Source organism: Pygocentrus nattereri, chromosome 7 (assembly GCF_015220715.1).
Source record: "Pygocentrus nattereri isolate fPygNat1 chromosome 7, fPygNat1.pri, whole genome shotgun sequence".
Taxonomy (NCBI): domain Eukaryota; kingdom Metazoa; phylum Chordata; class Actinopteri; order Characiformes; family Serrasalmidae; genus Pygocentrus; species Pygocentrus nattereri.
This window is the reverse complement of record NC_051217.1, coordinates 37,936,794-37,962,889: the sequence shown is the minus strand read 5'-3', so window position 1 is coordinate 37,962,889 and position 26,096 is coordinate 37,936,794. Positions and strand designations below refer to the sequence as shown.

Here is a 26,096-nt window from a genome sequence, read left to right as displayed (position 1 = left end):
ATGACACTGTTATAGGACAAATCAGTGTTTGGTCACAGTAGGAAAGAGCTTATTTCTGGGTGAATAACACTGGGTTTTTATACCAATTCTAATTCTAAGACTTACTTTTCCAAGATATCAAGCTTTTTGTCACAGTTGGCTCCTCCCACTACTCCATGTGCTCCTTTGTTTTGATCTTCCATGTGCGTTTGTTTTGGCCCTGTGTTTGCCTCTTGTGTTTGCTGGTCTTTGTTCGATGTATCGTTCTGTTTGTTTGCTTCGTTTGAATCTCTGTGTTGTTGTTTGTATTCTGGTCTGTCATGTCTGAACCCCGTTTTCTCTGTGTTGGCTCTTTGACCCTGGACTGTCTTGACCACGACCCTGGATTTGCTCCTAATACATCTCGCTTATCTCAGCATATGCGTCCGCCTCATCGCTCCTCGTTACACTTTTTTTTGTATGTGCTTACACCAGTCACAAATTTAGTTCCAGGGTTTAATTGCAAAAGCATTTTGCAGCTATTAGACCGAAACCTGGTATTTCTGTTTTTGTCTTTGTTTTTCAGTTTTTGACATTTTTGGAAAACACCTACTGTCCTTTACGTTATATGTAAATTTCAACATGGGCCCAAAGAAACAGTTCAAAATTGCTTGGAAAAAAAAATCTGGTTCCATGGACTTACATTAAAAATAAAATAGGTTTATTCCGTCTCCTGTAAAATGACCATTTTGGAGACACAGGATTTTGGTCAGACAGCAGTGATTTGCTTTATAAGGCTGTTTCTCTGCTGCACATTAAAAAACAATCCTGCAAAAATGGCTGATCACCAGCAAAACTTGAATTTGTTGTGCTTTGGATGCTGTTAAGCAGGTCAGAAGCAATGGAAAACCAAACGTTTAAACCAGCGTTTATCTTCTTTGAAATGTTGGTACTCTGGTCAACCAGCAAGACCGTGCTGGGTGATCAGCTAAACCACCACTAGGAGGGAAAAAAACAGTGTTGTGGCACGGGAGTGGGCGGGTAACCAGCTCAATGCAAGTGGGAGCGGGACAAAGCACACATATAGAGAATTCTCAAAACTTAATGAATAGCCTAAATAAATGTAATGGTCACTAAGTGATATGTGTAGACAATATAAAATGATAACAAAAAAGAATTAAAAAGAAATGAACTCTTCTAAACAACTGCGGAGCAACTGATCATGCAAAGGTTAATAAGTATATTATAGCAGATATTATAATCTAAATCACAATACAGCCTAAGAAATACATCTCACTCGTTTTCCACTTTACTATATCATAATAAAAGTGCTTCTCCCCCTTAATGAGGGTCTCTATCTGGATGCAGTGAGAGGGCCTTGGAGTTCCCTAAAGCCATGCAACCCCTCTGAACAAAGCTCAGCTGAGCACAGAGAGCGCTGAGTCACAGCTCTCACGTGGACACCCCTGCAGCTCCAGCCTGGGGGGGGGGGGTTCAAATTAATATTAATATTAATAATGTGCTTCCCAACATAACAGCAACAGGCTGTACTGTCCCCATTCACACCCACCACACACAGAGCAGACAGTGACAAAGAGATAAAAGCTCTCAGCCTCAAGGCTCTAACTGTCCTCACCATAAACAAAAAAACAGATCAACAAACAACAGGGCAAAAGAGGTGAAAGAGAGAGAGAGAGAGAGAGAGAGAGAGAGAGAGAGAGAGAGAGAGAGTGGAGAGAAAGAGAGGAACAGACAGAAATAAAAGAAGTAAAGGGATAGAGAGAGGAGAGAGAGAGGGGAGAGAGAAAGAGAGGAGAGAGGGAGAGAGGGAGAGAGAGAGACTGACAGAGAGAGGGAGAGAGTGGAGAGAAACAGAGGAGAGAAAGAGAAAGAGGAACAGACAGAGAAATAAAATAGGGAGAGGGAAAGAGAGAGAGAGAGAGAGAGAGAGAGAGAGAGAGAGAGAGAGAGGGAGAGGGAGAGAGAGAGAGAAAGAGAGTGGAGAGAAAGAGAGGAACAGACAGAAAAGAAGTAAAGGGAAAGAGAGAGGAGAGAGAGAGGGGAGAGAGAAAGAGAGGAGAGAGGGAGAGAGGGAGAGAGAGAGACCGGCAGAGAGAGAGGGAGAGAGAGAGGGAGAGAGTGGAGAGAAACAGAGGAGAGAAAAAGAAAGGAACAGACAGAGAAATAAAATAGGGAGAGGGAAAGAGAGAGAGAGAAACAGACAAATAAAAGCGGTAAAGGGAAAGAGAGAGGAGAGAGAGGAGAGAGAAACAGAGGAGAGAAAGAGAGAGAGGAACAGACAGAGAAATAAAATAGGGACAGAGAGAGAGAGAGAGAGAGAGAGAGAGAGAGAGAGAGAGAGAGAGGGAGAGAGAGAGAGACTTGACTTATAAACCCACTTCATTTAAACAATACTCTACACAGTCCTATCATCATATTCCAGCCACATACACTTGACCTGAGATCTGGTAGTCCTAAGTGCCAAGGACCAAGCCCTCAGCACAGACTGATAGAAAGCAGAATTCCCAGATAGGTCCATCTCTCTCAGCCACAACACAAACAGATGCCTCTCATAGCCCAAGTCTTCCACCTGTCGCAGCAGAGCACAGGCAGCAGCAGCCCACACCAACCCTCAACCATACAAGAGTCTTTGTGCCGTTTGGAGTCTGAAAGTCCTTATCCGGCTAGACAGATCGATCAGACCGTGACCTCCCTCATGCACAGGTAGATATAGGATGGCAGCACGGGTCCACTGTTGACCAGTCCAGAAAAAATCCACCAGTTTTCTCTGGATCTCCTTAATCAGCAGGTCTCGTGGCTCCAGAACAGTGAATCTGTGCCACAGCATTGAGGCAATCAAGTTGTTGGCCACCAAGACCCTTCTCCTGTAGGACAGCTGAGGCAGGTCCCAAGCCCACTGAGACAACTTGACACAGACACAGTCCACTACTCCTTCCCAAGTCTTATCCTGACACACCACTGTTCCTAGAAATACACCAAGATACTTCAAACCCTGCAACCCCCACCGTAGGCCTGCTGGCAAAACTCTACCCCTCTACCCTTCCACTGTCCCAAATTGAAACTCTCAGATTTATCCCAATTTACACGGGCAGAGGATGCACCCTCATACAGGCGCAGAGTTTGAGTCAAGGCCTGAACATCCGCATTGTCTCTAATAAAAACAGTTACATCATCTACACATGCAGACAACACCGCCCTATCAGCTAACCCTGGCACACTCAACCCCTGAAACTTGGACCTCAACCTGCATAACAGAGGCTCAATTGCAAGACTATACAGCTGCCCAGACAGAGGACACCCCTGCCTAATTCCCCTTACAACTGAGCCCACCACCAACTTTAAGCATGATTGAGGCACCAGAGCATAAAAGCTGAACCCAGTATAAAAAGACTCTCCCAGCCCAAAACGTTGTAGGGTAGTAAAAAGATAAGAATGGTCAACACTATCAGCACTATGAAGATAGACAGATAGAGAGAAAGAGAGAGAGGGGGGGAGAGAGAGAGAGGGGGAGAGAGGGGTTCTGTAACTAAATGTAGTCACACCAATAAACCATAATGAAATAGACTGCATTGAACTGAGAAAGACAGAGCAACAGAGAGAGAGAGAGAGAAAGAAAGAGTGTGAAAAAGCCGCACGTTGCCACTGTTCTTTTTTTTCCCTCAGAACTGCCCTGCTATTCACTACTAAAAATAGCCTCCACATGGCCAGCGAGAAAGAGAGAGAGAAAGAGGCAGAGAAGGAGGGGAGGTGGAGAGAGATTAAGAGAGGGAGGGAGGAAGAAGTGTACAGGTGCAGAAATACCCAAAAAACCGAGGAGGGAGGGGACGAGCAGGATCGGCTCCACGTGAGCACGGACCCTCGGGGGACAGACAGGGGACAGGGAAACTTTAATGAGACCTCCAGCGTGAGTGAGACACACGAGCAGAGCCAGTAACGTCCAAACACACACAGAGCTTTCCAGCAGACCGAGTCCAATGTGGGACAATATTACTGCATAAAAACTAACCTTAAAGCGAAAGTTCAGCCAAAGCGTTTACACAGTTTACTCCCTTAAAACATCTTAAAACATCTTAAAACATCTCAAGTTTGGTTTAGTTTTGCTCTGGAGCTGCAAAGGTTTCAATATCAACACTGAACAAATTTGAACAACACGATTACACCACATAGCTAAAAACAGCAGTAGGAGCTATTTTGGAATAAGGGTCTACTAGCTGTTAGCCACATTAGCCTCATACTTCCTTTGTACAACCATAGAAAAAAAAATGTCTTGGTCTGATCGACTACATTTAAGATCAGCTGGAAGACATCATCACTCTGACCACACACTGAAAGCCAGCCCATCGATCTGTCCATTCCCAACAATCAAAGACCGGCTATGGACACACATAAACCGTAAATTCACTCTATGTACAGTTTATGTAGTGCATATATATATAATAAATAAAGCTTAATCAGTTTAGTGCCCCCCCCCACCTTTTTTTTTAATTACCTTACTTGGCCCATAAAATCTCAAGAGGACCACAAGAGATTCTTTCACACTCGTCTTCAAACTCAGTTGCATTTAACAGAAATATGTTAGTAAAAAAAGGTGTACAGAGCATCTACAGTGGACCATCCAAATAAAGTGTTACTGTAAATTCTACTGTAATTCTACTGTAATTTACAGTAATTCACAGCGCAAAGTCACTCCATTTACAGTCCCTTTATAGAGCCTAAACTGCAAAAACGACACAGTTTACTGCTTCTGTAATGTCGTGTTATAAATCTGCCCTTCACACTGAAGTTATAAAGAGTGTTTCAGCTGGGCTGCTTTATAAACATGACATAATACAGGACAGCCAATTAGAAAAGAGACCACGTACACATATAAATCTTAAGATTAAGCAATAAAAATATCTGCTTAATTGTAAATTCAGATTTCTTTGGCACATAAAAGCTCAGTTGGACTACAAGGGAAAAATGGAATGATAAAAACGACACGGGCCCTTAATTAACGGATAATAAGCAGTGTATAAGCACACTGACAGTGGACCTGTTGGTGGGGCTACTGCTTAACTGGCATTTTAGTTTCAGAGCAGTTTCTTGTAAGATTAATAAGTGGGTTAAGGGGTTAAAGTACAGTGCAAACACACACAGACGCGAGCACACACACTCTTACCAGGCGAGTTTGAATCCTCTCATCAGTGCGTTGCAGAGTGTGTGGGTGTGTGAGGCATGCTGGCGAATGGCCGCCTCGCGCGGGCCAGCCGGACGGGAGAACGCGCGCCCCGCTGTGCTGTCCCATTCGGTGTACTAACGCTAACACTAACAGGCTCCCTGCTGCACCAGATGGTCCAGGTTAGCGCCCAGTACACGGCGTAAAAAAAGCTCCGTCTCAGCCGCTCTGACAGTGTGTGTGTGTGAGAGAGAGAGAGAGAGAGAGAGAGAGACAGAGAGAGAGAGAGAGAGAGAGAGAGAGAGAGAGAGAGTCAGGAGAAAAAAGAAAATCACAGAAAAGACGAGTGTTGTCCTCACACACAGCAAACTGCACAGAGAAGAGAGAACAAAATGTCCAAGTTCTAGTAGATGTTGCTATTTTCCTCACCAGCTCTTTCGTTCCCTCACATTTCTCTCCCTCTGCCTCACTCGTCCTCTCCCTCTCTGGCTTAATTCTCTCTCCCCTCCTCTCTCTCTCTCTCTCTCTCTCTCTCTCTCGCACTCTCTCGCTCTCACTCTCTCTCTCTGCAGTGGAGAGCTGGGAGTGTCTCTGTTTCTCTGCTGTAGCTCAGCAGGACTACGCGAGAGAAAGCATCTAAACTGTAGGCAAAAATATGCACGAATGTGACATCATACAACACCATTAAAGAAACCTTTATTTTCCTGTTTAAAATAGAATTTATTCATTTTCTCAGGGGATATTTCTGAGGAGATTACGATCCCTTTAGCAAGAAAGTCGGGACGCTATGCAAAATGTAAATAAAAACAGATGTGCAAATCATTTAAAGCCTACTTTTAATTATAATCAGTACAAAGACAGCAAATCAAATGCTGTAACAGAAAATCTCAGTGTTAAAAAAGAAATAAGCCTATTTTGAATTTGATGCTAGCAAAACATTTCAAAAAAGTTGTGACGGGAAACAAAAGTTAAAGTTGTGTAATGCAAAAAAAAAAACCTGGTGGTTCATTGACAACAGGTCAACAGCATGAGAGCATCTCAGCGAGGCTGAGTCTTTCAGATGTAAAGATTAGGAGGGCTTCACCACTCTGCGAAAGACTGCACGAGCAAATAGTGCAAGAATTCAAGAATAACGTTTCTCAAGATAAAATAGCAAAGAACTTCTTCTTCTCATCATCTACGGTACACAATATAATTAAAGGATTCAGAGAATCTTGGGAAATCTCTGTATGTAAGAGATAAGGCCGAGTATTTGCTGGCCATGATCTTGGGCCCTCAGTCGACACTGCATTAAAAACAGACATGATCCTGTAGAGGAAATGACCACATGGGCTCAGGAACACTTCTGAGTCTGTGAAACTGTGTTGCTGCATCCACAAATGCAAGTTAAAACTCTACAGTGCAAAGATGAAACCATATATTAACAGGTTCCAGAAACACTACCGCCTTCTCTGGGCCCGAGCTCACTCAACATAGACTGAGGTGAAGTAGAAAATTCCTGTGGTCCGACAAAATTTGAAATTCTTTTTGGAAATCATGGACACTGCATACTCCAGGCTAAAGAGGAGAGGGACCATCCAGCCCCCAGGTATTGGTTAGTGCACATGGGTGATTTGCACGTCTGGGAAGGCACCATTAATGCTGAACGATAGATACAGGTTATGGAGAAACATATGCTGCCATCCAGATGACGTCTTTTTCAGGGAAAGCCTTGATTATTTTAGCAAGAGAAGGCCAAACCACATTCTGCATGTATCACAACAAATGGCGTCATAATACAAGATTCATGTGCTGAACTAGCCTGCATGCAGTCCAGACCTGTCATCATTGAAAACATTTTGCACAAAACATTAACTTTCAAAACTACAGTGGCATCTCTTCAGTTCCTAAACACCTACAGAATTGAGTGTTGTTAAAAGAAGAGGTGATGAAACTGTGGTAAACATGCCCCCATCCCAACTTTTTAAAAATGTGTTGCTGGCATCAAATTCAAAATGGGCATATACATTTTTCAAAAAACAACACAATGTCTCAACATTTGATATTGAGTTGTCTTGGCACTCTTTTCAATTAAATGTAGGGTATAAATGATTTGCACATCATTGAATCCTGTTGTTATTTACATTTTGCACACCATCCCAACATTATTTTGGAAACGGGGGTGTAGATAGAAGATAATCCACTTGCATGAGGAATACAAAGAACAAAAAAGCAGCTTCCAAAACTGCAGCTCAAAAACGATCATTAAAGATACAGAGAAAACAGGACTCCTAACAACCACCCGCAAAACCTGGTACACACCACAACTGTGCCCATCAGATAAACAGCACTTAAAACTTTCATGACCCATTGCTATCACAGGCATTTAGTTGCACACACAGTTATTGTATAATGTATAATCTGCACAGAAAAGCATTTCCAGTAGAATTGCATGCTTTCAAATAGCCTTAGGTCACTACGCCTAATGCTCAGTGTTGGCTAAAGAGGTATAAAGGTTTTAGAACAGTGGATCTATGTTCTTTAGCGTGGTAGAGCTCCATCCAACCTTTAGGATGGGCTGGAGCGAACTAGAACTAATCATCCAACACAAGTACTTGTCCTCATTAATGCTCTTGTGGCTGAATGCAATCAAATCCTCAGAGCAATGTTCCCACATTTACCTTCACACTTTCCCAGAAGAGCAGAGCTGCAAAGGGGGACAAACTTCTTACTAATGCCCTGGATTTCAGAAGAAACGTGAGCTGGTGTCTACCGACTTCTGGACATGTAGATTTTATTGAATCTCTTAAAATATCCTCTCAACAATCTACTAATGAAATGACTTAATAGAATATTTATGCCGCATTATATGTTTTGGGTCACGGAGTCGCTCAAGGCTGCATGTCCCAGGACAGTGGCCTGGTCATGGGTGGGTAGAGACGGAGGATTAGCCTACCTGCAGCAGCGGCCTGTAGCCACGCCTTCCTGTCGGCCTCAATCAGCTCTCGGGGTCAGCAGCCAGGGAACCTAATCTCTTAATGCATGCACAACGGCCTGCGTCAGTCTCTCTCTCTCCAGATCTGACCGTGAAAAAAACCTCATTACATGGTTTCAGCGGAGGCCATTTTCATTTAATTTCACCACTCTGTTTGTTTCAGAAAGTAAGTAGATTATGCTACCACTTAGCGCTTTCCCAGAGGAAAGGGAGAGAGAGAAAGAGAGGTAGAGAGAGGTAGAGAGAGAGGAGAAGTTAGTTACAGCTAAGTGCTAACAGCATTATGCTGATGAAGATGTGGTCTGACAGCAGACCCCTGATTAACATCTCCATCTGCACTCTTTCTTTAAGGCACTATCCCTCCCCTCTGCTGCACTGTGATGACCCTGGGTGAAAAGGTCAGCGACTGTGTCCCTTTATCCCAAAGGGTGTTTAAATTAATGCTAGCCAGGCTAAAGCCATGGTTTAGCCAAAAAAAAGTAAATGACAACATTATCCCACCTTCCCCAAAATGGAATCAATCAGCCAAGATACGATTGAAATTCGCTTCTTCGGTTGAGCTACAAGGCTAATATAGCTAACAAGCAATGGAAGCTAACGTTTACCAGTTAGCATTGTGCTAACTGCATGTCTAAATCTAAAAGAATGTGCTTCAAGCTGCTAAATAAACAAAGACTTATGTATGTGGGACTGTTTGGCGTAGTGTTATATCATGAATTTCATACTTCATTAAATTTAAATGTATGAAACTCAGACAAAACAAAAACCTCTAGATGGCTGCCACTACTGTTTATAGCTATCTGACTTACTTTGGCCCATTTTATTGATAAAAGTATGTCATACAGCATCCAAAACCACATAAGCAAGTCCATGAGATTATTTCAGTCATCACTTCAACACAGTATGAGACAAAAAAAAAATGCTTTAAAAATAAAGGTAGCTAGCATGATGCTAATCGCTAGGATATAAGAAACCATTACTGGTTGGCTGCTTTAACCTTATAGGGAATAATGGGAAACTGGACCTTTTTTTGTGGAAAACCTCCTCTGAAACATGAAGTTCTGAGTACTTTTTTGATTTTTATAATGATGGCCACTATAAAAAAGTCTCTGGCTGACCACAACAGCTTTGGCTCTGCATGTTCTGCCAAAAAAATGCTAAAGCGCAAAACAAAGGCTGTCATTGTTTCAGTACTCATGTTTAGAGGCTTGGCTCATGTAAGGAATCCAAAAGAGAGCAAGTTAAAGGACTCCAGCCTAAAACTAGAGTTTTTATAAAGTTCAGTCTCACCTGTTTGTCAGAATTCAATATTTAATTTTATTTTGATTTTTGGTTTTGTTCATCTGTGTTCTCTCATTATAATAACCAGCACACATTACGCAAAAACATCATACTTTTTTTAATAACCCTTGTGGCATAAACCAATCTTAATGCAAGCTGCCCCTGATTTCTAGGTTGATAAATAGAAACTTGTGTTAGTGTAACTCATAGTGTAACTCGTGCATATACTAGTTAATGAAAAATACAATGACATAGTGTCACTGATGTGAAGCACCAATCTTAGGAGGCATCAGAATCTACTTGAGTGGTAATGGTGCCCCCTTGTGGAGGATTCTCAGGCTGTTAAATGTGAACGAGTGGGTGAGTTATAGGCCAGGACCATGAGGCTGACAAAACTCCACCCTAAAGCAGTAATAGTTTTTCAAAACTTCCATCTACCTTCAAGATACAACATCAAAAGGGGTTTTCCTATTCTTAAGGCCCAAGCTCATTTCACCACTTGCCCCTACCACTGAGCCCTTAGCCCTGTGTTTTGTGCATTGTCGTCTAGGGTTAGGGTGTCCCAACTTCTGTTGAGATAGAGGGGTTGGGTGAAGCATTAGGGCTACATGGCCCTCCAAATGGTGGTTTCTCAGAGTCTCCAAACAGAGTGTTATGAGAAAAAAAGAAACATTGGCAAGACGGCTGAACAAGAGACCAAAGAAACCCACAAATGTGAGAATTTTCTCTATTAAAAAATTACAATAACCATTGTATTACTTTAGTTTAATGTAGATTTCAACCACTACCCCTTGTAACTCAGTTCCAAGGGGTTAGAGTGACACTCAAAATGGGACTGGGCCTTAAAACTAAAAAATCTACTGAAAAAAAAATTCTGTTTGGGCTGATTTTTTAGTTTTAGGATATTCAAAGCAAAAATAAAGTGCCACAAACAAGAGGCACAATCAGAGTGAATAACTGCATAGAATTATCACACCAAAACCATTACGAACACAGATTTATCCACTACAAGTATCAACACTTTACTCTTACACTCACCAGTAAGACCAGTCCTATCCCACTGTGAGTCCCATAGAATTCTACTGTTTAACGCAAGTTTACTTGATTACGTTTAATTAAGTATTTGACTATACATTTATACTATTACTATTACACTGTTTAAATAGATGGTTCTTTGAGAGTTCTGTAATAAAGACAATGGTTCTATATAGAACCATGAACACTCAAAGAACCCTTTGCATGCATAAAGGGTTCTTTGCATGGTGAAATGGTTCTTCAGACTGAAGAAAATATGCAGTATAAGTTTCTACATAAAACCTTTTTGAAAATGCTTCTAATGAAGCACAAAAATGGCTCTTCTATTGTTACAAGCTTGAAATCATAGCAGTAGCTAGAGAACTCTTTTTGGTGCTACTTAGAATCATTGTCTTCACTACAGAACCCTTGAAGAATCTTTTTTAAGTGTAGGACTAACTACTTCTACTACTACTACCACTACTACTTTATAATCGTATTATTGTTATTACTAATAGTAGTAGTATCAATAGTATATGAGTTTTCTTTGGTAATTAAGAATTGCTAATGAAAATTGTAGGTCACTGTTGTTGGAATAAAACCTTGTTATGTCCAAAATGGAAACTTTACAGGAGAAGGAAAAAACATTCTTTACTGTTAATGTAAGTCAATGCAACCAGACTCTTTTTCCAAGTCATTTTTGGCTGTTTCTTTTGGTCCAATCATCATAAAATTTACACATAATGTAGAAAACAACATGAATATTCAAATTATGTATTATGTCAAATACTGAAAAATGAAAATGGAGATACAAGGTTTTGTTCCGTAAGCAGTGATATGTTTCAATATAAATGTTAATATTATACATTTATGTTTGTGTGTATGTGCTATATGTCTAATTAAAATTCATACTCGGGACACTTTTTTTTTTCTTTTTGGTCATCCTCCAGCCCTTCATCAGTGGTCACAGGATGCTGTTGGCTGGATATTTTGGTTGAAGGAATATTCTCAGTCCAGCATGAGACACAGCAGTGCTGCTGGAGTTTTTAAACACTCACTGTCCACTCTATTAGACACTCCTACCTTGTCAGTCCACCTTGTAGATGTAAAGTCAGAGACGACAGCTCATCTGCTGCTGCACTGTTTGTGTTGGTCATTCTCTAGTCCTTCATCAGTGGTCACAGGACGATGCCCACAGGACACTGTTGGCTGGATATTTGTGGTTGAAGGACTATTCTCAGTCCAGCAGTGATAATAAGATGTTCAAAAGCTCCAGTAGCACTGCTGCGTCTGATCCACTCAGACCAGTGCAACACACTCTAACACACCACCACCACCACATCAGTGTTACTGCAGTGCTGAGATTGGTCCACTACCCAAATAGTACCTGCTCTGTGAGGGTAAAAGGGGGCTAACAAAGTATCAGAGAAACAGATGGACTACAGTCTGTAACTGTAGAACTACAAGTGCAGCTATACAGTAAGTGGAGCTGATCAAATGGACAATGAGTGTAGAAACAAGGAGGTGATCATAATGTTATGCCTGTTCGGTGTATTCTGAGCATTTACAAAGCGTCTACAGTGAACCATCCAAATAGAGTTTTACTGCCTTTTTATCTTGCATTTGACTTTTTCCACTTATGACGTTTGTGTAGGTTTGTATTCCCAAACTGGCCACTTTTACGTCACCATTCTCCATCCTCTCTGTAACCTTCAGAATTTAACAGGCTGTTTTGTTACTATGCCTTTAAAACTGATACGATTGTACGCAAAAGTTTGAACACTCCTGGTCAGTTTACATGTTTTGTCAATTTTCAAAGTCAAAATAAGTTGACAACTCCTCTATAGGGAACATACCTAAATCATCTGACCGGGGGTGCCCACACTTTTGCACACATCCAGTAGAAATCTGGAACTTTGTTCATCAAAGTTGCTCACAAGATATCGACTCCATTTTTTAAAATACATAATTCTTGTTATTGTTTACTGTACATATGTACATTTACAGTTATTCTAATGATATATGGTGGTCTTGCATGTAAAGACACTCTCACTGCTGAGATAAATGGATTAAAACTTAAGCGCCTAAGATTTCTGCATAGTGCTGCATGTGAAATGTATAATGACATGAAATCCCATATATTTTCATCAATATAATACAATGCATAGTCAGCATTAAGAGTCTTCAACTCTCCCTCCTGCCCACTCTCCCTCGGTATAATAGAGCTGGTGCTGAATGGACAGCTCCCTTCAGCACTATTCCTAAAGAGAAGCTCCCAGCTGGCTGTGGAGGTTCTACCACTATCAAGAGCTTAGGGCTAATTCTAATGTAAAACACCTGCTTTCAGCTGATCTACAGATCTGATATGTTAGCTTAGCTATGGAACTGAAATGCATGGAACGCAAATTATCCACAAACAAGTTTCAGCGCTAGCAGTATCAAAGTTTAATACTGATAATGATCCTAAAACACAGATAGACCAGATAGATGGTACATGCTTACGGAAGCTGCATAATAACCTTTGCTGGTTGCCTAATTTCCAGCCCACGACTGCCATAATAGTGAACTCTTGTGAATATGTCTGCAGAACAGAGCAGCATATCGAGTGATAAGCAAAATCAATTACGCCAACTAGCAGAGCAAGTTAGCTAACTGGCCAAATTAGATGCTTTTAAAATGACCGAAAGGTCAATTATTAAAACCATTTTATAATTATAAATATAACTATAATGGTTCCAGCTGCCAACAGTAAAGTTTGGTGTAGGAGGGATAATGGGCTTGGCCTGTTTTGTTCCAGTGAAGGGTAATGTTAATGCTACTGCATACAGAGACATTTTAGACAATTATATGCTTTAAACTTTTTTGGGGAAGGTCCTTTCATGTTCTGGCATGACTGAGCCCCTGTGAAGTCCTGGCTTGATGAGTTTGTTCCAGCTCTTTTTCAAGTAGGTGGAAAATGAACTAGAACTTTATGCTATTATTGTGAAATTGAAGCATCTAGAAACAACAGCATCAGTAGACCACACAAACTCACATCCTCTGTTCGAATATACACTATTCTTCTGCATCGCTCAGTACAGAGTTCCAAACTGCCTCTAGAAGCAACATCAACACAAGAACTGAGCATTGGGAGCTTCATGAAACGGGTTTTAATGACTGAGCAGCTGCACACAAACCTAAGATCACTATGCGCAATGCCAAGTGTTGGCTGGAGTAGCGTAAAGCACACAATTACTGGACTCTGGAGGAGTGGAAATATATTGTCTGGAGTGATGAATCACACTTCACTATTTGGCAATCTGATGAGTGAATCTGGGATTGGCAGATGCCAGGATAACGCTACCTACTGCAATAGATAGTGCCAACAGTAAAGTTAGGTTGAGGAGGGATAATGAGCGATGTTCATGCTACAGCAAACGAAGACATTCTATACAGTTATATGCTTCCAACTTTGTGACAACAGTTTTGGAAGACCTTTCAGCTGTTCACAAAAAAGTCCATAAAGACATGGTTGACGAGGTTGTTGTGGAACAACAAAGCCAACATCAACAACATCAAATGCATTAATTTATCAGTCACACTTTATTTGGATGGTCCCCTATAGATGCTCTACAGATACTTAAATAATTAACAAACTTTCTGGTGATCCTCAGTTGATTATCAACAATATTATGCTTATGGTTAGGAGTAGATGTAGGTTTTATCTTGAGGTTAATTTGTGCAGAAGTAGGAAGGTAGCACTAGCAATGTTAGCATTTATTAGCAGTTTGCTCATATTTTCACACTCAAAGGTGAAAATGTGATTCTACACATGATCCTGTGTAATAGTGAGTTCTTGTGAATATGCATGCAGAACAGAGAAGCATATCCACTGATAAGCAAAATCAATTAAGCTAACTAGCAAAGCTAGGTAGCTAACTGGCCACATTAGATGCTTGTAAAGTGGCATCACATTAGCAAAGACAATTAAACTGTAATGCCACTACAATGGTTCCAGTTCCGGTGGGCCCAAGCCTTTTAGTGGGTTAAATGGTTCTTTGTACGGTGAAATGGTTCTTCAGATTGATGGAGAATGTGCTGTATATGGTTGTAATAGAACAAGCTGATTTTCACCATGCAGATAATCATTTAAGCATGAAATGGTTCTATACTGCCTTCACTAAAGAACCCTGGAAGAATCATCATTAAGTCTGTAGGACTTGCGCTCCACTACAGTGTATGGTGATGCCTGCAGAACTATGAGTGACATCAATGATATTAAAGTGTACGTGTGTGGCAGAATGGGTGGTCTACCCCCCTCCCACTCGCCCGAACTCTGCCTCAGGAGTGGAGCTGTAGTATTTTTGGAGATGTATAGGTCAGCAGCAGGAGCCAATCAGAGGCCTTTAAGTCTAGTCAGGTGACCGGGTGACTGTCACACCAGTTGAGTGTCAGTGTGGGGATAGGTGGAGGCACCAAAAACTCCGCCCCTACATCCACCACATGCGCACATGCGCACACACACACACACACACACACACACACACACACACACACACACACACAGATCTATGCATATGAAGTGCTAAAGTGCTGCTCTGTCACTTCTGTGGAAAATCCCCCTAGAGAGAGTGTATACACAGCTGAGTGGGCCAGAGGTGCTGGAACAGAAGAGAGACGAGTGGAAAAAACACAAATAGATTCATTTCTTAATGCTGAAGTTTAGAGGCTAAAAGTCAGCATGCTCGCTCTCTGGTCTTCAGAACAGCTGTGACACTGTGTGACATTTCAGCATCAGACACCAAATAACAACAGTGAGAGATACACAGGGAGAGGGAGAGAGAGAGAGAGAGAGAGAGAGAGAGAGAGAGAGAGAGAGACGGAGAGAAATATGTACAGAGAAAGAAATATGCATAGAAAGAGAAAGAAAAAGAGAGAGACAGGGAGAGAGAAAGAGAGAGAGAGGGGAGAGGAGAGAGAGAGACGGGTGCACATTAGCAGAAGTGAGAATGGAGTGTGTATTCATATCACTGCAGCTCTCATTAAGAACTCAGTAAGGATCCTGTTTTATCCAAAAATAGATTTAACACACAGACACACACACAGACACACACACATAGACACACATAGACACACACACACACACACACACACACACACACACACACACACACACACACACACACACACACACACACAAACAAACAGACAGAGAGACTGGAGAGGTTTGTTTTGCATGATGCTGGCAAAGTAAACAATAAACTGAGCAGAACAGCAGGAATATCACTCTTTAAAGCCCTCCAGAGTCAGTCAACTGCTGTATGCTCCAGAAAGCCCATAAGAGCGAGCACCTAAACCCCCAGTGCCACCAGATGCTCGGCAGAGCCCCTAATAACCAACATCTAACACCCCAGTGCACCAGTTGCTCCAGGAAGCCCCTAAGAGTCAACACCTAAACCCACAGTGCCACCAGCTACTCCAGAGAGCCCCTAAGAGCCAACACCTAAACCCACAGTGCCACCAGCTACTCCAGAGAGCCCCTAAGAGCCAACACCTAAACCCACAGTGCCACTCGATGTGAACTTACATGTTCTTTTTTTCACTGCACAAGCATCATCATTCAGCATTAACATAAAAAATAAATAAAATAAAATAAAAGATTAATATAACGTGTCTTTAATTTTACAGTTTATCTTTTGTTTTTCTTACCCCAATAAATTAAAATGAAAGAAATACACAGTAAGTAATTTCATTTCAGATCAACAAGACATGTTTTAACACGGGTGTCCAACATTTTCATACAACTATATAATCACATTCTCCAGCACACACACACACACACACACACACACACACACACACACACACAAACACACACACACAAAAATACACAACCATACACACACATAGACACATAAACATGCTCATACACACACACACACACACACATAGACACACATAGACACACAAACACACTCATATACACACACAAATGCACATGGAAACACACATGAACACACACACACACACACACACACACACAGGCACATAGAGGATGTTTTCAGAAGGCCACCCAGACCCACATTTTTATTAAGTGTGACTGTGTTGTGTTGATAGTGTAAAGTTTACATCATGATGATGATAAAACAGGCTAAATGGCAGAAATCCCAGTTAGTCTGACTAAAAGAGTTTTTTTTTCTGATTGGCTGATCAGTTGCTATGGAGACTAATAGCTATTAGCAGAGATAAACACAGTTTCTCATCAGTTGCAAGGCCACATGCAGGGACAGTGGTTACTATGCCAACAGACCTGAAGCATTAAGAAAAGACACCAGCAGTGAAAGTGACAAACACACACACACACACACACACACACACACACACACACACACACACACACACACACACACACACACACGCACACGCATACACAAATACACAACCATACACACACATAGACACATAAACATGCTCATATATACACACACACACACACACACACACACACTCACACACACACACACATAGACACACAAACACACTCATATACACACACACAAATGCACATGGAAACACACATGAACACACACGCACACACATGCACAAATAGACCAGCATACAAATTCACACACATTCAAATACACAAACTACACAAAAATACACACAAACTCACAAATACACACAAACACAAACAGATACACAAACAAACAAATGCACACTAATACACAAATATACAAACAATAAAGCATATGCACACATGGATATATACACACTCACACACAAACAGACAAAAAAAAAAAATATATATATATATATATATACACTCATAAACAGACACAGATACATACACACACACACATACACACACACACACACACACACACACACACACAGACACATGACTACATAAAGTAATGGTTAAAGTTTGGCCCAATTTGAAAAACTACACCCATCATAACTGTCAATCAAACATCACACACTACACTTATGCACACACGCATATGAAGTCAGTCCCACCCACCTGCTCCCCTCTGTGTTCACAGTACTGGTAATGGAGTGGCTGGGTGCCAAAGTGACAGGTTATTTTAGGTAGGAACATTACTGCCACTCACTGTGATACCAGCTGTTAATGAACGAACACACACACACACACACACACACACACACACACAATGAACACGAGGCTTGCTTCCTGAGTCCGACTTGCAGTTGGTGAAAATCCATTACATCATTACAAGGTCAGTTAATACACCAGGGCCTGACCATGTCTGACACTGATACTGATTTTAACATGCTAAAAACTCTATAGCCTATAATAGCAACCATTACAATTTTATAGTATATTTTACAATTTTATCTTACAGTCTGGTACTTTCAGTTAAGGCTACACTATGCAAGAATTTGGGATTTGGCGACATCTCTGGTGGAAATGTGTAATTGTACACAACATGTTGAAGAACATTTTGAATCGTGGGTGGGCTTTGGACCCCGTCCCCAAGGGGATGAATCTGATGAGTGCAAATGATAGGAACCAGACATACAAAGGGTCCCGAAAGCAACATCATGGAAAACTATCACACAAAACTGATACGAATGCCTGAGGTCTGAGATACTGTTTTACAATAATCCTGAGATTAGATATCGGCCTTCAACTTTTTTTTTAATACATTCACGGTGGAGAGGTACACGACATTACAGAACATTTTTATGCAAAGAAAATTATTTACTTGTTTTTTACAATTATCAACATTACATACAAAAAGGCATGTGTAGGTTAATTGGTAAATTAATTAGTAAATAAAATGGCTGTATCTGTGTTGAAGATATCATGACCCCTGGTTCCTGTCACCACCACTGTAAAGAAACAGTTCACCACGTTATCATCAAACCCCTCATTGATTTTGGCCACACCAACTGAATTGTGCAAAACTGGTGAAATTTCTCCTAAACAAAAAACTTTCAACTATGCAACATTTAAATTGTTGACTTTTAAGCATGCAGTTGGCATAAGGTGCTATATAAACTTCCAATCCTTGTAAGCGACATTAGCCTCAGAGCTCTAGTGCAAAACTACAGAAACAAACTACTACAGCAGGCCTTGTAATGCTGCCACTTACGGAAACAGCACCCTCTGGTGGCTGATATGCTTCACACAATTGCATCTTATAGGAATTTCCACCTGTTTTAAAAATATCTGCATAATTAAATCAGGATGTAAACAAAGTCATTGAGAGTGGTTTGACAGTGGTGGTAGCAGGAACCAGACGTCTAAAGAGCTTGCTACCTCATGGAAAGCTATTATATAAAATAATGATGAATGTGTCTGACGTCTGTAGGCATTGCTTTCCAGCAGCTTTGCTTTTTTCCTGATATGTATTGTTAAAGGCACAATCAGGTTGCAATGCAAAACAGGCCATATTTTTTCACATTTATGACTATTTTACCATGATCAACATTACACATTCAATTTTAGAAGACACGTTTCGGTTCACTGGTGGTTGTGGATAGCAAATATAATGGCCCTAGTAAATAAAATGAATCGACAGTGTTCTATTGTAGACATCATGACCCCGGGTTCCTGTCACCACCACTGTAAAGAAATCTGAGACTCTAAGTCTCTCACAAATGAACCTTCGTCAAACCGAATTACTTTGTTTACATCTCAGTGATTGAATTACGCAGAAAATGTACAAAAACTACAGGTTTTTGCTGATCGATAAAACCAAAATCGACCAACCATTCAATCACAAAGATGCAGAGAGGAAATAAAGTTCATTTTAACTGCTTTAATTGTGACTCACATTATTGAGCTTTTCTGTATTTCAACACAAAGTCATGTAATACAGTTACATGAAGAATTTAGAAGAATAAAATCTGGATTTGGTCATTTGCACTTGAATTCCTGACCAATAAACAAACGCCCACATGCATTATAATTTGGCACACTTTAGCTGCTGCAATGTGAAACCAATGGAACCAAACGGCAGAGATGTAATGTTACAAAACCCCAAACTCTGTGAAGCTAACTAGGTGGGAACCTGAGCCTGAGACACAAAACGAGCTGATGTGAAACAGGTGGGTGGGGGTCAAAACCCAGCCAGAAAGTCCTTAGTAAAATATACTGCATTATCTAAAAGTCTGCTCATAGGCTTTCATGAGCACAGTGTTCTATCAGTTTCGAAGGTCATGACTCAACAGGAAGCAAGAAGGAACCCACGATTTCCCTGAGTCACCATCTCCCTGCAAAGCTGCCTCCAGCTTTCTATGTAAATCACTCACAGTCTCACAGTTGACAGCTGTTCGCCACCGGTTCGCTCTGTCCAGCCTACACTGCCATTAGATACTAACAATCAACACCTGAAATAGATTCTATTCACTCTGGTAAAGAAACGACTGGCTGCCACCTCAGAGATGCCACCTCCAGGCATGCCAATGACTTATTCCTTGTAGGGATGTGGATTCCAACTAATTTTGATATTCAAACATCCCTTATGGGTTACCGACCACTTTCCTTAGCAAAGAAAGGACCCTTTATACCATTAAAGTGTTGTTCAGATAGATAGAGGATGTGCTGTACGAGACGTTCTATGGAAACGTCCATGTTTGTGGTACTAGCGTTTATACATATATTACACTTGAAAAGCATATTAGCGTTACAATTTATTTATAATTTGAAGTAAAACAATAAGTTATTTGAACAAGTACACCTTCTTGAGCCTCAGTTAAGCAATATTGGTTTTTAAATCAATTATCTTGAATTCCAAGCACAGAAGAGCTCGTCTCCACAGTCATGTGTGAAGTCTGAGGCCATATTTTGAGGTAAAAACATATTTTTCTGCAATTTTAACTACAATAATCTATACATGACTATGGAACATATAAATGAAATCACATAAAGAAAAAAAATACTGAATAAATATTATAAATTATATATGAAAGTTGTCCCCAGGAGTCGTGTCACTGGTGTTACTGCGTAACAAAAAATCTCTTATTTTGAAATAAAATCACACTGATGACATCACTCGACTTCCTTTTACCTATTTTCTGAGGATCTTCGAGGAAAGGCTCATGGTGAGTCCGCTGTGTCTTTCAGTTATCAGACATTTTCTCATTTAGCTCATGATCTCATATGAGGCTTTTAGTTGACGTCACTGGTGTGACCCACTTTATTCTTACGTAATTGTGAGAACATAGAATACAAATGGATTAAATGACATATTTTAGTGTATTGTCCATGATTGACAACATGTGGTTTGATGCTCTATATCAGACATTTTGTAAAATGAATTTTTAATCAAAAAATGTCACTGGTGTTACCTTTATTATGTGTAACACCAGTGACAATCAGTAACACCAGGGACTCCTATGGACAGACAGAAAAGTGGACGTTCCAGTAGAACGACCTGTATATGATCCTATACAGAACCTTTTTGAGAAGGGTCCTATATAGCACCTAGATAGCAAGGTTCTACTAGTGCTACACTGTCAAGCTTGTAACAATAAAAGAACCCTTTTGGTACTATACAGAATCCTTGTTTAAAAGGGTTCTATATGGAACGATCTACAGCACATTATCTGCCTAAAGAACCCTTTCACAATTCATAGTAATTCACAATTTAGTAGTAAATATATATTTATTACTAAAGAACCCTTGAAGAACCATCATTTTTAAGAGTGTAAGGTAGCCTTTTTAGGTGACCACAGTGGTGTAGCAGCACGCAAAGAAACACCCTGTAAAACATGTCTTATTATTAAAATATAGCCAAAGGACATCAGTAGGTTTTCATGTTGGATGAGTAATGGAAGCTGCCTCTTCAGATGAGCCAATGAGGATGCTAGAGAGGGATCGTCATCGTACTGGACATCCAAACATTCTTCTGCCAGAGAAATATATTTCCCACTGTTTCTGGACGGAGCTAGATTGGTTATTTTTAAAGATGTTGCGTAGATTGTCTACATTATGTAGCTTATCTACATCTACATTCAACATTTTGACAGCTTGGGTTACTACTGACTTCCAGTGTTTGTTTGCACTGTTAGCTGTTAGCCTGCAAGCTCCAGCTCTAAGCTAAAGAAGCAAAATTTGGTGTCTTGGCTGATCGACTGCATTTGGGGAATAGACAGCAAATCTGACAGTTCAACATGCTTGGAGGAGACCCCACCAACCAAACCGACCTTCCACAATCCTAACAAATTAACTATCAAACTATTTTACAGTTGTGCAACTCAGTGGAACTTCCTCTCTTCCTGTGTAAAACACTTTTGTAGCTAAAATGAATTTTCAACTCTCATAATATGTAACAAGACCATCATTTGCCCACAGCCGGGAAAGCATTCCTTTAAGGATGAGCAGAAGATGAAAGAAAGAGGCCAGGCTCTCACTGATTTATGACTGCGCGGCGAGTGAGGTGGACACTTTCTGAGTGAATTATGAACAGAGCGGGCAGAGCACACGGTGGGATATATGAGGTGAGGAGAGCAGCGAGTCGGGATCACTGAGTGCTGCGTGATTTGTAGAGTGTTATATAAAGAAAGAGAGAGAGAGAGAGAGAGAGAGAGAGAGAGAGAGAGAGAGAGAGACAGACTTTGATAAGGAAAAAAGTTTTTGCTCAGTCAAGGCTTTATGAAGAAGTTACAGTTACAGTTATTCCTTCTCGACAATGACACATGCTTTCAGATCCGTAGCGCTGAGTCATCTCCTCACAGTGGAAGAATGGACAGAAACACCTGTGGATGTTTTCAGATCTGAAGCAGCTTGATTTCCTCCTCAAAGATGAAAGCTCAAAGATGAAAGCTTTAAGAGCTGTTTATCTGAGGGGGACAGTTTTTCGTGTCTGCCAGGTCTTTAATGATTGTGCCCTTTTCTCGTTTTCCTATTATCTTTTTCTTTTCTTTTTTTTTTCTTCCTCTGACTTTTACGCAGTACTGTAGACATTAAAAATAATATACCAGCCCTGTTAATCAGTACATTACAATTAAATCGACTGATTATAATACAGGGTGACTCAAAAAGATTCATATGATTTCAAAGCATCATATTTTTCCAACCGTGAGGCGCATAGGAACCAATCACATACCAATTGGAAGCCGGGGTCACAGAGTTTGATGGTTCCCTTCAGTCTGAGAGGAGATGTGACCCCGGAGCAGAAAGCGTTCTGCATTCTCCACTTCAACACTTTTCGGTGGCAGAGAACTTCCAACAGCTCAGAGCATTCATCATTAGCTCCACAACACTGGATGATCTCCGAAATTGCACTGAAAGAGCTGTGAGTGCAGTGGTACCCGACATGTTCATGGCATTGATGTCCGTACAGCTGGAGGAGGTTCATATTAAGCACTTGTAAAATTACATAATAAACTTTATGCTTAAACCATTTACAGTTTACTGCATCGTTCTTTTATGATTTGTAAAGGAAATAAATCATTCTGAAATCAGATGAATCACCCTGTATTCAGTGGATTAAGTTGCCAGCTTGGTTTAAATTCATAATTATATCTTGTTAACAAGTCATGGGCCCAGAGTTTTATTAAACACTTTCAAAACCTAAGAATAGCTCCATTAGTTTGCATTGGAGTCCCTATAGTTACTGAATAATAAGCCTTAATATGTAATAAGACTGGGTTGTTAAGGTGATAATTATAAGGAAAAGAAGAAGAAAATGATTTTCTTCTTTTGCCACTCCGAAGTACCTGAGTGGGGCTTTAGGCTACTGAGGTCAGTAAACACCACCCCCATATATGCACTCCTCCCTAATCACTTACGCTGCTGAACATCTCTGCACTAAGCAGCAAACATAAAGTCACGATGTGGCTCCGACAGTGTTATTAGATAAAGAGGCTCTACAACTTTGTGCAGGAAATTCTATAACGATTACATCACTTACATTTACAAAAGCGTTAAAAAGATAGGTGACAGGGATGGAAACGAGAGGGATTTAAAAGGACTGAAAGAGAGCAGAAAGAGAGAGAGAGGGAGAGAGACAGACAAGGAGGGGAGAGAAAGAGACAGGGAGGGAGAGCAAGAGAGATAGAGAGAAAAGGAAAGAGAGAGAGAGAGATAGATAGAGGGAGACAGACTGTGACGAAGATAGAGAGAAAAAAGAAAGAAGAGGGATGAGCTTGAGTGAAGGAGGGAGAGAGAGAGGATGACACCAAGGTGAAGACATAAAGAAAAGACAAAAGAAAAAAAAGAAGAGGGGTGAGCTCAAGTGAAGGAGAGAGAGAGAGAGAGAGAGAGGGAGAAGGAGAAAGGAAGATAACGAGACCAAGGTGAAGAGAAAAAGAAAAGGCAGAAAAAAGAAAGAAGATGGGGTGAGCATGAGAGAGAGAGAGAGAGAGAGAGAGAGAGAGAGAGAGAGAGATGGAGATTAAGATGAAGAGAAAAAAGAATGGGTGCACGATGAAAAGAGAGAAAAGAGAGAGTATAGGTAAATAAGTAATGTGTTGAAGTGACTGCGCTCCTCTCCTCTCCTCTCTCTCTCTCTCTCTCTCTCTATATATATATATATATATATATATATATATATATATTAAGCCCTCTGTATTGCTGTATGGCTCCTTGTACACAGAATGAGAGCAGCTAAGTGAGACTGTAGCCTGTTTTTCTTTGCAATACCAAAGGGAGACCATCACAGTTGACAGAGACAAAGCTGAAGCTACCTGCTTTCTCCTGCTACACGACTACTCTAGACACCAGTTCGAGGAAAAAGTCATTGTAAAAGCATATTTTAACCCCTCAAATGGCCGGAGCCTGCCAACGCTTTGCTACACACTTCTATAAAAGGGTTCAGCAACCAAAATGTTAAGAAGAGCCATTTTGTCCTTTCAGCAAAAATCTAACCACCTTGGGAGCCCCAACGTTTTATGTCCATTTTACCATCTTGGCTGTATATATGACTTAGTTTTAATACTCAAGATACTATATTAATACTAAAGGCTTAAAAATATAAAGAAAAACGCAGACTTACTTTGCTCTGCTTTTAAGCCTTGGCTCAGCTATAGCCTTTTCTCGCACCTCTGGCAGGAAACTTTTACAAAAGTAGAACAGTTTCTTTTAAATGTCTCTCAATGTTCAACTTTTTATAAGGCTAAAGTCGCTTCTCATCCACCAGCTTCTTGTTCGAATTTTCCCGTTCCACCTTAAATGGTGCCTGAGGCATGTAACTGCTGGACCATTTAAGCAGGAATGGGGCAATTTCAACTAGAAGCTGGCGAATGAGAAATTTCAGAGAGACTTCAACCTTGCGACTTTTTAGAGTTTGACCGTTTCTTGTTGCAGATTAAATCCATCAGGAAACCAACTGGAGCGATTATAAATGCAAATAAATCCATTTGTCTCCAAATTAATTGATGTTTGTTTTAAATCTCTCTCTATTTCTTTTTGTTAGCTACTGGTTAGGCAAGACTGTTGTCTGCGTTGCTATGTGACCAGCAATCTGAGGTCAGTAAGCACTTATGCATATAACTCCACCATTTAACACCATTTTGTGTTAAAACTGTGTTAAATAATCAGCAGAGCTTTGTTTTACTGCAAAGGAGGATTATTTTATTTTTACCTACAAATCTGATTCTGCTGTGGAGCAGCAACAGGTCAGTAAAAGAGCCACATGTTGCCGACCCCTGGGCTATAACCTAAAAATAGCTGTACCGGTTTGCAATGATGTACCTGCAGTCACTGAATAATAAGCATTAATATGTAATAATCATGGGATTTTAAGGGGTTAAATTAATTAACTTTTTAAAACAAGCGAAATTCAAAAGTCTCAAAAATGATTAAACCTTAAATCACTGTTACATTTGCCTTTGTACACACAAGAGAAAAATATTTTACTATAATTTGAATTTGGGCTTTTTGCCTGTTAACTCAAACCTGTTAATACAGAATGTTAATCAAATGTAACTTTAATCCAGTGTATAACACGGCATGTAATTAATCATGTAAGGTCAACACTTTTAAATGTATTGCATCATGACTATTATCATTTTTACATACGGGATAAAATGAGGATAAAGGAATGTACAAATAACAATATGCCCACAGAAACACACATGAACTTGTGGCCATACACAGGTATCTACCTACTTTAGATCAATCTTCTACAGAAGTGAAACAATGGGTCGAAACCGCAAACAGAGCAGTGTGTTACACCGAACAAAAGCCAAACAATGCAGAGAAAGAACAGAGGCTGGATCAGTGTGGCTTAACCCAGCCGCACGTGTCCACTGTCAGGAGATAGTGGTCAGACCGCAGATTCCACAGCATTAACATCACAGCGACACAACTGCGTCTGAAAAAAGAAGCTATTCAGCCTTGAGAAAGTGGATTTGGATGTTTTCAAAAAGCAGGACACTGTCCAAGGTCCTGATGTGCTCTAGACATGTTCGATAAAGCTGTTTTGATCCTTAAAACAAGAACAAATAAAAGTATTTGATCTCATATTTATTATATAGATGTTTTACAACTCCATTTCCAAAAAAGTTGGGATGCTCTGCAAAATGTAAATGAAAACAGAATGCAAAGAATCATTTAATCCATATATTTAATTGAACTTAGCACAAAGACAACATCAAGTGTTGAAACAGATCAATTTTACTGTTTTCTGAACAACATTTGCCCATTTTAAATTTAATGCCAGTAATACGTTTCAGAAGCGTTGGGACGGGGGACAAAAGGTTGATATAGTTGTCAAAAAGCCTGAAAATGATTGGGTATAA

The 26,096-nt window shown here is 40.4% G+C and overlaps 1 protein-coding gene across 12 annotated transcripts in view; it reads right to left on the bottom strand.

Moving 5' to 3' along the window:
* gramd1bb (GRAM domain containing 1Bb) overlaps positions 1-26,096 on the bottom strand; it is a 217,938-nt gene that overhangs the window by 85,250 nt on the left and 106,592 nt on the right. The window contains exons 1-2 of one of the 12 annotated variants that reach the window (XM_017682557.2): positions 5,564-5,610; positions 5,138-5,362 (exon numbers count right to left, since the gene is read on the bottom strand). The exons of the other annotated variants lie outside the window; for them this stretch is intronic. Coding sequence (XP_017538046.1) covers positions 5,138-5,160 — 23 coding nt within the window. The 5' untranslated portion in view covers positions 5,161-5,362; positions 5,564-5,610. Of the gene's footprint in view, positions 1-5,137; positions 5,363-5,563; positions 5,611-26,096 lie in introns of those variants that run through there. 12 annotated transcript variants of the gene reach the window in all.